Genomic DNA, 17,661 nt, shown 5'->3' with positions numbered 1-17,661 from the left:
GCCAGAAGAGGGTGTCAGATCCCCGGAACTAGAGTTACAGATCACTGTTAGCCATCACATGAGTGCTGGGAATCAAACTCAGCTCCTATGAAGAAGAGCAGCCAGTGGTCATAAAACGCTGAGCCATTTCTCCAGCTCATGATGTATTTTACGTTCACTTTTAAGGCCGGGCGGTGGCGGCGCACGCCTTTAATCCCAGCACTCGGGAGGCAGAGCCAGGAGGATCTCTGTGAGTTCGAGGCCAGCCTGGGCTACCAAGTGAGTTCCAGGAAAGGTGCAAAGCTACACAGAGAAACCCTGTCTCAAAAAACCAAAAAAGTAGATACTGCTTTGGAAATAATTTTTTTATTGTTTGGTTGGTCCTCCCCACCCCCACCCCTACCCCCAAGACATGGTTTCTCTGTGTAGCTCTGGCTATCCTGGAACTTGCTTTGTAGATCAGGCTGACCTCAAACTCAGAGATCTGCCTGCCTCTCTGCCTCCCTAGTGCTGGGATTAAAGGAGTGTGTCACCACCTCCCGGCTAGGTGGAAATAATTTCTTCTGGAATATCTGTCTTTTGTGACATTAAATTCTATCTAGTTATCCACTTTCCTGACTTGAGGAAAAAGGCTGTAACTCTCCCAGGTTATTGCTATCGCATCTCAACGTCTTCCCTGGGCCCCCTCATCCTCAAAGAGAACAAGGCAGGACAGTGTGCTGGGAAGAGAGCCAGGCTGGCCTCGGCCTGGCGCAGTTCTCCCACCCACAACGTCTCTTGTGCTTCCCTGGCACCTGTCAGTCACTCCTTGGAGTTCATCCTGTGTGAAAGGATGGAGTGAATGGAAGGGACAGGAGAAGGGTGTGGCCAAGCATAAGAACATATTGGATGACGAAACCGGCGAGGCCCAGGGAGGCCCCACAAAAGGAGTGGGGGTTTTTTGGAAAATATGAAGAATCAAGATAACTGCCTGCTGTTAAAAGTCAGAACTCATGCTCCAAAACCGCCTGGTGAGGTCAGCACCACTAGATCTGAGTACCTTTGAAGGGTCTGCATCCTGAGTGGTAACACTCAAAATTAAAGCTCACCTTCCAACAGAGATAGTGAGCGTCTAAACCCTCTGCCTTAAAACCCCCTTCCCTCCCTGACTGTCAAAGTGGCCGCCCTCATCTGCCCTTGGAGAGACAGACCCCTGCTTCCCTTACAACCCAGCAGAGTCAGGAATCCAACTGCTCCCTCATAGTAAAGTTGCTGAGAAATGGCTGGAGTGTTTATGTAACATTCTACTCAAAGTGGGAGAGTAGCAGACAGGTACCAGCATCAGATAACCTGACTGACAAATTACAACTTGCCCAACTTCATCTTGGGGCTCCTGGTTCTCTAGAGATCCGCTCCCAGATTGCCTGGAAGGGCATCTAGTTATTCCCACATTGATCTCATCATGGCCCAAAGGGAAGGCTCCGAGAGCAAGCCTTGAGCTCAGAAATCAAAGGCCCAACCCATGCAGAATGATGACATCAACTGATCCCCTCTCTTTCCCCGGGGCCCTGCCTGCCTGCCCACAGCTTGAGAAACACAACTCTGGCAACAATATACCCACAGCTCAGTCATCCTACCGTTCATTTCATAAATTCTTTTTGTTTGTTTTGAGTTTTTTGTTTGTTTTTCCAGACAGGGTTTCTCCATGTAGCCCTGCCTGTCCTGAAACTCACTCTGTAGTATAGGCTATCCACAAATTCAAGGGATCCACCTACCTCTGCCTCCCAAGTGCTGGGATTAAAGGCATGCAGAGCCATGCCTCGCTCATTGTACTGTTTTTAAGAACAGAAATAACACCATTCAAGGAAAAAAATTAGAGCAGGAATATGTAGGCTACTCACGTTTTAGTCGCCTTCCCATATATATATATATATATATATACCAAAAAATAAGCCGAAAATAGTTCTGCATCTTCTTTACTCTGTCAGAACACCCCAGTCCACTTTAAGGTTTGTGCCTCTTTGCATATTTTAGGAGGGAAAAAGAACTATACTCCCGAACTTTAGTTAATGATATACATTTTAAAATATTTAGGAACAAGTATACTGACAATACATGATTCAAACCAGTATAAAAAAGTAAATATATTAGTGGTAGGCTACAATGACCAAGACATGAATTCATTGTAAGAATATGTTGTCACAATCTGTAATAGAACTTTCTCTTGTCAAATTCATTCAACTTTTCTGAATGTTTGGAAGTTTTAAATAACCCTCAGGATAAACGGAGACTGCCTGAGGATGCCACAGGTGAGGTGTCTCCATCTCTCCACGTGACTCTGCTCTCTAGATCCAGCTTGCAATTATCTCAAGCTGTATCAGAAAGGGCAGTTTAGAAGCTCAAGTCCATCTACCAGATTTACAGTGAATCTATACAAGGAGAGGAAAACCATGGCTCAGAACGTGTGGATCTGTGCGTTCTCAGTATCTGTGATCATCATGGAAACTGGCCCTGGCCTGAAGCCTTTCAAAGGCTTGCTCTGGCTTGGTTTCGGGAATACTGTCTTTCTGTTTGCTTTTGACAAGGGTCTTACCGTGTACCCCGGGCTGGTTTTAAACTCTTGGTGCAGAGATCACCATGCTTGGCTTTGCTTCTGGGTGTAGCTCCCCAGGGAAACCAATGATCCAGGACAGAGCCTGGCTTCAGTTTCCCGTGTTGCCCTACCCCAATCTTGTTTTTAAAAATCATGATTTTTCCCTAGTTGGGAATTAGGTGTTTGTGAGACTTCAGAAAATTAATCCTCTGTGGGCTCGGGTCCTATTTCTCCACCTTCTGATTGGCGCCTCTAAAGAGAACACCAGAAGTACACTTCCTCCTTCATATTCCAAACGGCTTTTCCTGCAAGCCCCACTTCCAACACACACACACACACACACACACACACACACACACACACACACACACACACACACAGTGAGCTTGGCCTGGAACAAGGGGTGGAGGCTACAGTTCTATTTATCTACTCTGTGTCAGATCTGCTCTCTAGCCAACAAGTCCCCATTTTTCAAAATCACTTCATACAGGTCTGCCTTTCAAAGTGCCAAAGTTCACCATTACAAATTACCCTTAAAAACTCCCCCCCCCCCCAGGCTGGAGAGTTGGCTCAGTGAGTGAAACACAAGGATCTGAGTTCAAATCCCCAGCACCCACGTAAAACATCAGGTGTGAGGGACAGAGGGGGAAACAGGTGATTCCTGAGAACTTGCTGGCAGCCAGCCTACCCGAAAATGGCAAGCAATTCTGTGGGAGCATAGCTGGAGTGAAATGAGACGCCACTCATGACCGTATTTAAAGTACTGTTGCCGTTTTTCTCAATCCACGGCAAGAGCAAACAAAGGCACCCACGTTTCCACTACTCTCTGGTGAGACCGAGGCAAACAGGACTTGCCCACTGTCTCTGAGACAGACGGACGATGCCTGGCTGGTAATTCAGGAGTCACCGGCACTCACCTTTTCCATCTCACAAAAACCTACAAGGAACATCGTAACCCTGATTCAAGTTGTAATGTTCTGAAAAACAGGATGAGGTTTTCCAAGTTTGTGGGAAAAGCAGCCCATTAAAAGGCCACAAGTTTCCTGAGAGAGCTCTCAAATCCATCTGCAAAGACACACACACACAGCAAAGCTCCACGAAGATTCTCAAAGCGGGAGCCAGGGAGAAGCTCAGTTAAGGGTACTTGTTGCTCTTGCAGGAGAGACCAGGATTCTGTTCCTAGGACCCACATGGTGACTCACAACCATCTGTAACCAGAGATCTGACGGCGCCTTCTGACCTTCCTGGGCATCAGGCACACACTTGGTGCACCTGCATGCAGACAAGACACCCATAACACATAAAATGAATATATCTAATTGGTTTTTTTAGTTCTCGAAGTATTTTCAGCAGAAGACTAACACTAAAGAAGGAAGCTCAGTCTGTTGCCCAGTCAGACAGACAGACAGCACAAGACAGACTTTGATGGCGGCTGTCAGCCAAAAAGAACGGGCACTTTTGGGGAGAGGTGCAGAATGAAGGTTTGTGGGAACTGTCCCTCGGCTTGTAAACCAAGATAAAACACACATTTAAAAAGAAACCAAAACAAAATTACCTCAAATCTTCTGAAAGATACAATACTATCCAACGGGTCATTTAAAATTCATAAACCAAGAATAGTAACAACTGTCTTCAGCACTCAGGAGGCTGAGGGAGAGAAGGAGGACCAGCTTAAAGCCAGCCTCCCCTACAGAGTGAGATCTTGTCTCTAAGAGGAGGAAGAACTGTTACTGATATCTACGTATCAAAAATATTCAAAGGGCTAGGGAGATGGCCCAGCAATTAAAGCACTGACTGCTCTTCCAGGACTAGGGTTGAGTTCCCAGCACCCACATAACACTCACACTCCTCTGTACCTCCAGTGCCAGGGGGTCTCATGCCCTCTTGTGGCCTCTGTAGGCACTGCACACATCCTGGAACTCACTCTGTAGACCAGGCTGGCCTCGAACTTAGAAGAGATCTGCCTGCCTCTGCCTCCTGACTGCTGGGATTAAAGGCGTGTGCCATTACCACCCAGCCAATAATAGCTTTTAAAAAGACATTTCATCTGTATTTGTAAAGTGAGAACTCAGGATACCATGGTTAATAGTTAATAGTTAATGCCCCATTAGTCATATGAGCCTTTTTACTCATGTCTCAGGCATGGCAGATCAACATACAACTTATAACCTACTTTTTCTAAGACAGGTATGTTGTATAATTCATCTAATTCTAGTGTCTAAAGATAGAGAAAAACCATTACTTTTATATGCTTGTGAAGCATATAAAAAAAACAAAACAATCAAGGAATATGCCACAAAAGGTCCAGGACTAAACACATTCCCTTGAATAGAACTGTGGGATAGAATAATAGGGAGATGAGATGATCAGTGGGAACTCTGCAGCAATTTCACATATCCAGAGGGTCAAAACTCCTGCAGCAGGAAGTCAGAGACCCTCAGAAAAACCTGCTTCTGTCTGTGACACTTTCCAATGTCCCGCAAAGCTCCCCTGTGTGCTGTAAGTAACAGAAATAAATTATCTATAACCTCACAGAGATCTTTTGAGAGGTGAAGGCTATCTGTCAGCCTACTTCCCATGAGCAGTTCTCTACATGGGCAGGGGGTTAGCTTCAAGTTTTGGTACTCAGTGGCCGGGCTAACTCACTTCCGACTATCTAACCCGGCGGTTCTCAACCTGGCAGCCATGACCCCTCTGAGGACAGAGGGACCATTTCACGGGGGTCGCATGAGACCTAACTGACCTCTGACTATCTAACCCAGCGGTTCTCAACCTGGCAGCCATGACCCCTCTGAGGACAGAGGGACCATTTCACGGGGGTCGCATGAGACCTAACTGACCTCTGACTATCTAACCCAGCGGTTCTCAACCTGGCAGCCATGACCCCTCTGAGGACGGAGGGACCATTTCACGGGGGTCGCCTGAGACCTAACTTGGCAGCAGTCCTGGCCACAGTTTTGCATTTGTTTTATTTGCTCTTTTGTTGGCTGGTATCTGATCTCATAGGGATGACAGGCAGGCTGTCCAACTCAGCGCCCTGCACACGGGTAACAGAGAAGCATAAAGCCAGGGCTGTAGAGAGGTCCTGTCTTGGGAGGGAAGGAGGGAGGGAGGGAGGGAAGGAGGGAGGGAGGGAAAAAGGGAGGGAGGAAGGAAGGAAGAAAAGCTCTACATCATGTGGGAGTTGTGGTCTTAAACCATATAAATTAAAAATAATACATCTTCTAACAATCAAATACAAACAAAACTGGTCACATCTCATAGTCATTCCTTTCACAGCCCACACAACTATAAAGATGACAAATAACTTCCAAAAAGTTAACTAAAGTTAGATCTGCTAAATTTAGGCTAGAATGGACAAGTCACTGGAGCACCAACTTGGTAATTTCTCCAAAATAAAAAATAAAAAAAAAATTAAGCACGGCTGTAAGACAGTTCACAGGATGAAGGTAAGTAAGGTGCTGTATAAGCCTGGACCCTGAATTCAATTATCTCTAGAACCCGAGTGTTGGTTAAAGAACCAACTAAGCAGCCCTCCGCCGCCCTCACACTATGGTGTGAGTGTACACACACACACACACACACACACACACACACACACACACCAAAAAAAAATCTAAAAATAAGCATAAAGTGATCACAGAACCCATAAACTCCACCTCTAAGTATATAACTAAGAAAAAAATAAAACATCCTCACAAAAACTTGCAAGGAAATTTTATAACATTTCTAATAGGGCAAAAACCTGCAAACAAAAACCTGTTCACCCCAACCCACACTGCAACCGCTATTCAACAGTAAGCACAACAGACTGGATCATAAAAGAACCTCAAAGATTATCTGAGTGAAAAAACTGGACCCAAGAAACCACAACATTCCGTTAATGAATCCACATATGTAAAATGCCCAGAAAAGGCAATTTTACAACAGAAGTAGGCTAATGGTTGCATGGGTCTGGGAACTAGGATTAACTGTAATTGACATAGAGATCTTGGGGAATGGGGTAGGGCAGGTCACTTTTAAAAAATCTTCAAAAACTCGAATTCTCCTCCAGAGGAGCAAGATGCTGAAGAAAGGAAACCGGTCAAGGGAAGAAGGTGGCCCCAGCCCAGTCCCAGTCCCTATTGTAAAGAAACAGGAAGCCCAAAAAATTGGTGAGTCTTCAGTTTAAGAACTTCGGTATTAGACAAGACATCCAGCCCAAATGAGACCTCACAGGCTTGTCAAATGGTTCCACTACATCCAGCTGCAGTGGCAAAGAGCTACCTGTCCCCTAAGTGCCTCCCAGGCCCCCCAGTTCTCCCAGGCCCTGAAGAATCAAACAGCACCCAGCTGCTTAAACTTGTCCAGTAGAGCAAGCCAGAGACAGCAGCAGAGCGCAGCCAGAGCGGCTGGCCCAGGCTGACGAGGAAACTGCTGGCCAAGGGGTGGTCCCCACTGAGAGACCACCTGTCCATCAAGGTGGTCATGACCTTGCTGGAGAACAAGAAAACTCAGCTTGTGGTGATCACAGGTGATGTGTCTGTCCATCAGGCTGAAGGTCTTCCTGACCATCCTGTGCCACAAGATGGGGGTCTCTACGGCATCACCAATGGGAAGGCCAGGCTGGCCCAAAGGAGGACGTGCATCCCGTTGCCTCCACACCCACTAACTCAGAAGACAAAGGGCCAAAGACAAAGGTGGAAGCCATCAGGGCCAATTAAAAGGATAGATTAGTACTGTGTCCACCATTGAGCCAACATCCTGGGTCCAAAATCTGTGGCTCGCTTACCAAACTAGAAAAGGCAAAAGCCAAAGAACTCAACACTAAAGTGGATTAAATATGGAGCCGGGCGGTGGTGGCGCAGGCCTTTAATCCCAGCACTAGGGAGGCAGAGCCAGGAGGATCTCTGTGAGTTCGAGGCCAGCCTGGGCTACCAAGTGAGTTCCAGGAGAGGTGCAAAGCTACACAGAGAAACCCTGTCTCGAAAAACCAAAAAAAAAAAAAAAAAAAAAAAAAAAAAAAAACAAAAAAAAACTTGCCCTTTGTGGTGCTGTGGTGGCGCACACCTTTAATCCCAGCACTCAAGAGGAAGAGGCAGGTGGATCTCTGTGAGTTCGACGCCAGCCTGATCTACAAAGTGAGTTCCAAGACAACCAGAGCTGTTACACAGAGAAACCCTGTCTCAAAAAACAAAAAGTAAAATCTTCAGAAACCCACTGATGGTCAATGCTATGCCACTTATCAGTGAAGGATGGAGAAATGACTCTCAGTTAAGAACACTAGCTGCTACTCTAGAGGACATGGGTATTGTTCCCAGCACATATATGGCAGGTCACAACCATCTGTAACTTCAATCCCGGGGGTCTGATGCCCTCTTTCTGACCTCCGTAAGCACTGCACACACATGTGGTGCAGGCAAAAAACCCAGACACGAAAAATAAAATATGAATGGGGGTGAAATATAAATGAACTGTGTAGTTTAAATGAGTGAACTTTACAGAAAGCGTACATCTCAATGAAACCCTTTTTGTTTTACCAGGATAGAACAATCATAAAATGTGACTTGACATAGGAAACAGAAGACTGAGTGGCAGCCAGTGCCTTCCTGGAGCTCAAAGTGCTGCTGCTTCTTTAGGAAAATGGAGAAAGAACAGAACAGCTTGGTGGTGAAGCTCTCCCCTCATGCGCTGGAGGAGGTGGGGGTGGGGAATGCTGCCATTTCAGCAGCATCAGGGAATATAGGTGACCAAAGAAATAAAGCTTTACACTAGACGTGGAAAGTTCCAGAAATTTAAGAACTACAAATTCAACTCAAAGACAAATGAGCCTGGAGACTATCACTTCGTCCTTAGGCCAACTAAATGAAAATAAGGCATTTCTAGAAATAAAGCCCTTGCCACGGAGTCACACGAATGAAACCACACACACACTGGCAGTTTATGAATTTATGTGGTCTTTGTCTTTTAGGTCTTTCCAGGCAGGGTTTCTCCATGTAGCCCTGACCATCCGGGAACTTGCTCTGTAGACCAGGCTGGCCTCAAACTCACAGAGATCCACCTGCCTCTGCCTCCAGGAGGTTGGGTACATAGTTTTTTGAATAGAGTTAATGAAGACATGGCCTGTGTCTAAAAGGGGAATGGAAGGGATGGAAGACACAGGCTATGAAAAGAAAACAATTCCTGAGTGCAACGGCAACTCCGAGTTACTGGAAAACAATATGCAATACTCAAGCTCAGTTAACTTTAAGTCTACACATATCATTTTATAAGCCAACATAAAACGATTTAAAAGCCAGCATATTGTCTCAGCAAGATGAATTTCTTCCTTTCAGGGAAAAAAAATTAAAACAACATAATTAGAACACTGTGGACTCCCTTTAATCAATGTTTTGGTAACTCCAAACTACCAGGAATGACTCTATTACTTAGAAATACCTTAGTCAGCTAAAAGACTAAAAATAAACAGTTTCTACCAAATTGTTGGTTTCTCTTGTTCTATGAGAACCGGCTGGCTAATTTTACAGCATGTTTCCATACATTTACCTCCACGGTGAATCAGATACACCTGCATTTTTAAGTGAGCATGGGGGGAGGGGTGCAGCTTTGACAAACAACCCAGACCCACTACCCAGGATGAATGTCACGTGGTGACTGTGGTCTGTCGAGGCCACAAAAACATGTGCACCGAATCAAAATGTAATTACACTGCACAGTGCCCTGGAGTTGTGCTCCATATTTCATCGACTTCGGCTTCTGACAGGGCAGCTCCCTGAAGGAGTGCTCCAAGACCTGAGAAGTTACAGCCCCTCCTCCAGTGCTTCCTGAATGCTGTTACAGGAAGTGACATGTGCCGGTCATTTTGACACTAACTTCCCAGTATGAGTCCTGCTTAGAGTTCCTTACTGAGGGTCATGTGTTCAATCACAGGACACCAAGGCAATGCTTTTGTCTGTCCAACAAACACAAAACAGCTTTCACGTCGGGTTCATAGCCTGTTCGTAGTCACCAGCAATTCCCAGCTGTTGCAACTTCAGCCGGGCACCTGGTGAACTGGGGTGGGGAGGGAGTGGATGGGAGTGTGGCTAAGTGGTACAGGAGGAGAGCCAACGGAGCAACTAAACACGGAGGTCCTTTGGAAGCAGCGATCCCTGCCAAGTGCTGCATGACCAACTGCTGTCCCTGCATTAACGGCTCAGTGACCGAGATCAGTGTGAACATGGGTTGAGGGAGTTCGTCTACACTTTCTGCTATTCTGTTCTGGGATTGGCAGGAGAGAAAATGTATACCTGAGTTCCGTCTTGAATACAAATTTAACCACATTGCCTTTTTCATGGCTTCTTCCTGTCTCACTAACCAGTTCACAAGGCTGATATGTGGGCCCCTGGCCTGGGGCCAGCAGAGTTCCACCCTGGCTCCACCCAGGACCTGACCAATCAGCAGCTCTGGGGGAAGGGAAGCCACACTGGTGTTAACAAGTACCTTGGTGATTCTTGTGTTGAGCCAAGGATGAGGACTCACATATCCTAAAACATTGCTTGACTTCATGAGTTCAGCTGCCAATCCAGAAACAAGCAATACTCAAAGACAAGGTTCCTGGACAGAATCAACACAGCAAGTGATGAAGAGCCCCCTCTTAAAGGACCCCCAGCCAGCAGCACTCCCAACACCACTCCTGTGAGTCACAGAAGCGGATAGACTGTTCTTAGCAGTTTTCAGCTGTGGTCGAACTGTGGGTGTCCTTTAAAAAGATAAGGCCTAATTCTAAAATAAACACAATTTAAGTGTCAATAAAAATATTTCTCCCTTTGTTTACTTCTGCTCCTTTGGACAAGATAATGTCACTACTGAGACTTTCTTGTTAATACTTTAAATCTAACATCAAGTTCCTGCCCTGAGACTCCCACAGGCATTTAAGCCGGTTAAATTAAAAGCAAAGCTAATAAACCAGCACAAGACTTTTGGGATCCAGTGTCCACCAGCTAAGCCATTGGGTTAAGCTTTAACCCTCAGCAGAGATAGGAGAGAGGAAAGTGCGCCCGGGAGGGGCCACCACACTCTCTGCGGACACCTAGAATTCAGCACTCAGGACTAAAGCTAATCTACACGTTTGGTTCCCTGGATTATCAGACCCAAAGCTATAAATTTTATTTTTCTACTGAGTCTAAAATATAAACTTCAACTGTTACTTTTTTCTCTTTCTCACAACGCAGCCCTGGCTGTCCTGGAACTCTCTACACAAACCAACCAGGCTGGCCTGGAACTCTCTACACAAACCAACCAGGCTGGCCTGGAACTCAGAGTGGGAGGATTAAAGGTACATGCCACCACACCAGCCCAGTGATGCTTCTGTGTTTGAGGACACCATGCAGTCTCCCTACTCTACTATTTCAAGAAAATCGACACATGTTATGTCTATCATAATCTAAATAACAACAATCCAAGGCAAAGCTAGACTCCCACTTCAGGGAGTAAAAAGCAGCTCTAAGTTATACAGAGAGCAGTAAAATGACTGCACCTGCAAAGAAATTATAGTCCAGCTCTAGAGGGTCACGCAGCTGAACCAGGAAATGCCAGTTCCTAGGGGCACAAACTGTATTTCCAAGACATTTCACATTCCGAATTGAAATGCACTTATTTGTTGAGTCCTGAAAAACAAATGAATTGGAGAAGTCCAAAAAAAACTGAAAAAACTAGATTTCTATGTAAAGGCAGTTGGGTTGTGTAACGCTCCAGAGCTAATCAGCCATGTATTCCCTTTCTACAGCTTTTCAGTCACAAGTCAGTTGGAATAAGAGAAAGAAATGATAACACCAAGATAGAAATGTCCTGTCGGCTCACATCCACGGTGGAGACTGTTTCCTGCCTGAATATACTGGAGATTTTAACAACTGTTGAGCAGCATTCATGAACTCACCTTCTCACGAGTGCAGGTCCATTCGACGTGGAACAATTCATGCTAAGCTGCAGAACCACCTAGATCTCTTCGGAGATCATTTCCATTAATTTTGCCAGACAACGTCCCCATAATCCAGCTGACTTTAAGAAAGAATGAGTCATGGCTCCTGCAGTCTTTGTCTTGGAAAGAACTAGACTGTGAGTCAGGAAGCTTGCAGGGCTCCCTGGAAGAACTAGAAAGTAACCCCTGAAGACCTGTCTGTGTCTCCTGTCACAGACACCATACATAAAGGTACCATGGAGGACAGTGGGGACCAGTCAGGGGGTCAAGGACGGCATACATCCTCCCCTCCAAATCTCTTCCTTGGCTACACTTTCCCAATAATTATTCTGTTTAATCATGGCTACTTTGCATTCTGGGTTTTTTTCCAGGTAATCAGTGGCTCCCCAGTGGGTGGTGGAGGCCCAGGGTGGGGCCAAACTGGTTCTGCACCAGTTTGAGTGCAGTCTTCTACACAACAGGAACAGTTTCTCTCTAGAATCAGAGAGAGCCGCTAAAAACTAGCTTTGTATCAAGCTTGGGAACAACCTGACTTTACATCTTTATTGACTTCTGGGGCTTCATCATCAGCACTGATGAGTTAAAGTTCCAAAGGGAAACTAGTCACCTTTGCAGTGCCCGGAGGGAAGGCTTCCACCACCACCACATGCAATTCTCTCACCCAGACACCCTTCCCCGTTATAAGTGTGGGCCTGAGTGACTCTCACAGCACAAAGGACTGCCCTGGCTGGTCTTGAACTTGCAGCTGTCATTGCATTTAACTCCCAAGTGCTGTGACTACAGGGTCTATCACCGAGCTCAACACAAGGAGGGCTGTATAACTGATTAATTCCTTACGATAAAAGATAGGTATGTATTCCATCCTAGAATCCATGGACTGCTTCAGTGAAGGAATGGGGGTGTTGGAGATTCAAACACATAACTCCTTCTCATTCTGGCATTCAGCACTGTCTCTCAGCATACAGGAAGCAAGCACTCTACATAGGACAAGGTCCAATGCTGTCGAGTTTACTGATTTCTATAATTCCATGAAGAACAGTCTCCACATAGAAGAGACTCTGTAACCGTTTCATGTTGAAGAAATCAAGCTTCTACCAGTTCTCTCCAGGAAGTGTTTTCAGGGTGTGTTATGTTTACAAGTTCCAGAGAAAGCTGACACTGGACTGAGACATAGTATATGCCCTGCTGTGACTAACTCCCAACTCTCATCCTAATAAAATCAATTTCTGTTCCAAGTAATAGTTAACAAATGTCTTCCATTTCTAAGAAATCTACTACTACCAAACACAGTGACACATGCCTTTGAACCCAGGAGAGGAAAGTGGATCATGAGTTCGAGGCCAGCCTGTTTCCATAGTGAGTTCCAGGACAGCCAGATACATAGAGGAAGGAAGGAAGGAAGGAAGGAAGGAAGGAAGGAAGGAAGGAAGGAAGGAAGGAAGGAAGGAACCACCAAAAGCTAACACCAAAGCAAAACAAAGATTAATAACCTACTTTCAGGATTTGGTAGGAGGAGGAGCATGTAATCTTGGTTTCAAAGCTGCTTGTGAGCCCAGAAATACTGAGCCATCACTCACAACTGATACAGGAACACCAAAAGAGAGCAACAGTGTCCTGCCTTGAGGAGCCGCTCAGAAGGGACCACACAGCCCATTCGCATCATCGTGGAGTCAGGAATGGCTGGTTCCTACAATCACTTTCCCTGCTGCGGATCCCCAGGTTCTCACCTACAATTATGTCTATGCACATTGAAACTACTTGTGGTAGGTTTGCTGGGATTTTAGATTTTTATTGTTTGTGTTTTTGCCTGTATGTATGTGTGCTAAGTGACGCCTGATGTCCAAAGAGGTCAAAGGGGCACTGGATCCCCTAGTTTTGTCTCTAGCTCCAGATGGTTGTGAGCTGCCTTGTGGGTGCTGGGAACAGAACTTGGGTTCTCTGCAAGAGCCGCCAGTGCTCTTAACCAAGGTGGTTAAACAGTGAGCTGTGTATCTCTAAGTCCAATGAGCCTGACAATCCAAATTAACTGTCACAAGAGCAAACAAATCATCTACGTGACACATGTTCATGGCCTTAGCAGCACAAAGAAGGCTTCAATTTCTCGTAGCACTTCCCACAGAAATTTGGCCTGACTTTGTGGTTTTGATGAAATCCAAAAATAATTTGAATCTTTTCCATATATCCTCTCGTTGAATCTCAAAGATTATCTATTCTATCACATTGCAGGATGTCTTCACAAGCTCAGGCTACATTCAAGGTGTAACTGAAGGGATATTTACAGTCTGGCGTGCACTCTCAACATGCACGTTAAGAAAACAAGAGACAGCTGGGCGTTGGTGGCGCACGCCTTTAATCCCAGCACTCGGGAGGCAGAGCCAGGCGGATCTCTGTGAGTTCGAGGCCAGCCTGGGCTACCAAGTGAGTTCCAGGAGAGGTGCAAAGCTACACAGAGAAACCCTGTCTCGAAAGAAAAAAAAAAAAGAAAACAAGAGACAATGGCCTCTTGTAGTTTTGTCTCTAGTTCCAGAGCATGTGGCCAGGCCAGGTATGGACCAGAAATAATGTATGGACCTCCTATTTTAATTTGCTAATACACTGAGCAACCATACTGACAACCTGGATTATAACATCTTGCAGCAGAGCAATCCTAGCAGAAATAATTCTATGAACTCTTATAGTGAGGCAAAGCTAGAACTGAAGAGGTAACAGTGAGGCAGGGCGTGCTACACTGTAGCGGCTACCCAGTCCATCTGAGGGCATGCATGTTCCACCTGTGAGGGCATGCATGTTCCACCTGTGAGGGCATGCATGTTCCACCTGTGTGACCTTGGGCACGAAACACCCTGGCTAGGCCTCAGTTTCCTTAACTACCGAATGCAGATAATAAAGCACTTATCTATTTAGGTGACCAGAGAGGTAATCCAATTACAGCAGTCAATGCTGCCTCTGACACACACAGTATCCAATTTATCCAATTTTTTTTTTTTGTTTGTTTTTTTTGAGACATGGTTTCTCTATGTAGCTTTGCGCCTTTCCTGGATCTCACGCTGTAGACCAGGCTGGCCTCAAACTCACAAAGATCCACCTGCCTCTGCCTCCCGAGTGCTGGGATTAAAGGCGTGCGCCACCACCGCCCGGCTCCAATTTATCTTTTATCTCATTTTAGGTCTGACATTAGTTTAAGGGCTCAGGCATTTTGGAACAATCAACCCGAGTTCAAATCCCCATACTGCCAATGTTAACTATTTTTACAGAGGTACCTTCACTTCAGGTTTTGTGCCATGGGCTCCGGAGGCAGCGTGATCACTAATGGCACTGTCAGGGTATCTTGTACAGGTATCAGGTACAAAATCCATTAGTTAAGAACACAAAAGAAACAAATTATGTAGGAGACTACTTATCAAGATGTATCATTGACAAAGTAATGGTGTAATAGCAAAGAAGATAAACAGTTCTTAATTTCAAACAAGTGGTAAATGTGAGAGATTTAAGACACCTGTAGTATCTGTAATGGCGTTATAAAAATCTACTGTTTCTGCTTGTACCAAGAGCTCAAGAACTGGCAGAGTAGGGGTTTGGAGATAGAATCCATGCAAACAAACATTTTTATAGACACAACTTCTGTTCCTCTACCCCTTTGCTCAGTTAGGAACCCCTACCTTCAAACACACAATAAAATGGAGGCAGAAGTTAAGCTGAGTTGAGAATATTACATTTGTTCTTAAAGTAGGCATCACTCAAGACGTTTTCTATTTAGAAGTTATTTCCTTCCTAGAAAGTTTTTATCTCTTAGAAAAATTCAAGCCATATCGACTCAATCTCTAACGTTCACGCATCTACTACTGCTCTCCACGATCCGAGTCTTCAGGACTAAAATTTAGTTCGGCTCAGCTTCCAGATCCACCTCCAAGTCACTATGCTGCATCCAGTAGGATACCTGAAGAGCCTTTGCACAACTGTAAACCTGTGCAACCACACTACTTTCTGGCACAAGTTTTAAAATGGTACGCCTCCCGCGTTTCCCCGACCACCAATTGCCGTCATGACCGAAATGCAACGACACTTAACAGCTTCAATCTTAGGCAATCACCGATGCGAGGTCAAGGTTTTTAAGGTTCCTTTCAAAACCTGCAAACCCCGGGGAAGGCAGGACTCGGGGTCCTTGCGGTGCACAGTGCTCCTCTGACAGCAACTGCGGGTCATTAGCCACGCTCCCTTTCACCAACCGAGCGCATTCCGGCCTCTGCCTACTCAGCAGATTCACTCTGGCAGCGCCGTTTTATGTGGAATCGTACATTCTAGCAGGAAAATCTTCATTACTCACCAGGCAAATCCTCCCCCACCCTCTCCGGGGCGAACTCTATTTTCCATGAAGTGTACTTCCAAGTTTCTCTTCAAGACACCAAAGGAGCAACTAGGAGACCCACAGAAGAGCGCACAGGGCACGTCAATGGAAACCCAGGCTCCGGCAGACGAGTGAAACCAACTTCACTTGCCGAAAAGTAACAGTTCTTTGGGGCAGAAGCCGGAGCTTTAACTTGAACCTTAACTTTTCGGGCACCTCTGCACCCGGTTGCACTCTTTACTGCCTGACACTCGGGGATGAGATAGCAGGGACCCAGCAGCGGCTTCGTGCGGTCCCCGCCCCGGGCCCCTCCACCCGCGTCGCCCCGGCCCCGGCCCCCGCGGCCGCTCACCGGTCCGGGGAGCCCCCCGCGCCCGCCTCACCTGGAGTGGGCTGCCATGGCTCGGCTCACACAGCCCGGCGTCCCGAGTCCATCAGAGCCCTCGCCCCGCGGGGCCCTCGGCCCGCGCCGCGCTCCGCATCGACCGCAGCCGTCGGCGACGCTGCCCAGCGGACGCCCCAGCCGCGCGGACGCTCGGCTCCCGGCCGCTGCGTCCTCGGCTCCGCGTCCTCAGCGCCGCCTCCGCCCCCCGGAGCCTCGGCTCGCGCCGAGCCTGACGGACATCCGGGCACCGGGGGCCGCCGGGCGAGCCGCACTTCGCTCGAGCCCGGGGACCGGCGCTGCCCACCGCCCCGGGGCACTCTCGGGTCACTGAAGACCACGGGGCGCGTCCCCGCCGCCCGCCGCCGGCTCCCCGCTCGCAGTCCGCTCGCACTTCGAGGGCGAAGCGCGCGGTCCTCGGCTCCCCTCGAGGTGCCCGAGCTCGCCGGGACCCCCCCGCGGGCGCTGCGGTGGTACGGCCCGCCTCCTTTTAAGGGCAGCGCGCTCGGCCGGCGCAGCCTCCAGCCCCGCCGTGTGCAGACGCGCGCTCCGGGGACCCCGGCACTCCGGCTGGGACCTCGGCGTCCTGGAGCCGCGGGGTTGTGCGGGGAGCGGGCAGCTGAGGACTGCCCTCGCTGCTTCTGACCGCCCCTGCGGGGCTCGCCATCGGAAACATCAGGGATCCGCAAGCAACACTGCTCTAACTTTGCTTTCAGTTTTGAGTTTAGTACTCAGAGACATGTGTTTACACAACGACTTCCCTCTTGGGGCAACATGCGGATTACACAGAAAACAAGCACTCGGGGAAGTCCCCTAACAAATTAAAAGAATTGCTTCTCTCCCATAACAAAAACCGTGATGCAAAACAGCGATTCAATAAACGCCCGAAAGTACAATCGAAATTGCGTCCAACTCAGACATCAGGAAAGGCACCAAGCCTTGTCTGGGAAGCGGCTAAAAACTACGATGGGCAGAGAGGCAGGGAAAGACCTCGGCATCGCCGAGGACCAGCTTGCTGCCGGCGCGGGAAAGCCTTAAGAGTAATGCCGAGCCGACACTCTTAACCGGTGCGCTCTCTTACCCGGTGCGCTCCCGGCTCGACAGGGACTCAACGCGGTATACTGCTCAGGCCACTTGACAACCCAGTTCCTAAAGACTAAAAGGTCCAGCACCCAGACTACAAGGCAGGGTCTCTCTAGACAACCGGGAGTCCTCTGTCAGGTCAGAACCGCTTTCAGAATAACCCAAGACAACGCTGGCTTTAGCACGGATGGTGGGGAAGGAGACCGACACCTCCGGGGGAATCAGGGCTGAGGCGGCCAGTGAGGCCAGTGGCCACTGCTTTCTTCACACACGTTAGAGGAGAGCATGTGTTCTTTAGGCATGCCCTTAACGAAGTAACTAGTCCTTTCACTAGATCTTAAGTGAGGTTTCTTTCTTTTCTT

General features: G+C 47.5%; 1 protein-coding gene across 4 annotated transcripts in view; it reads right to left on the bottom strand.

The window, feature by feature from the left end:
* Aff1 (ALF transcription elongation factor 1) overlaps window positions 1–17,661 on the bottom strand; it is a 168,081-nt gene that overhangs the window by 88,576 nt on the left and 61,844 nt on the right. Inside the window, exon 1 of one of the 4 annotated variants that reach the window (XM_059274852.1) lies at window positions 16,218–16,377. The exons of the other annotated variants lie outside the window; for them this stretch is intronic. Within the exon in view, the coding sequence (XP_059130835.1) occupies window positions 16,218–16,234 (17 nt within the window). The 5' untranslated portion in view covers window positions 16,235–16,377. Of the gene's footprint in view, window positions 1–16,217; window positions 16,378–17,661 lie in introns of those variants that run through there. 4 annotated transcript variants of the gene reach the window in all.

Source organism: Peromyscus eremicus, chromosome 10 (genome assembly GCF_949786415.1).
Source record: "Peromyscus eremicus chromosome 10, PerEre_H2_v1, whole genome shotgun sequence".
NCBI lineage: Eukaryota > Metazoa > Chordata > Mammalia > Rodentia > Cricetidae > Peromyscus > Peromyscus eremicus.
This window is presented reverse-complemented; position numbering and strand designations above follow the sequence as displayed.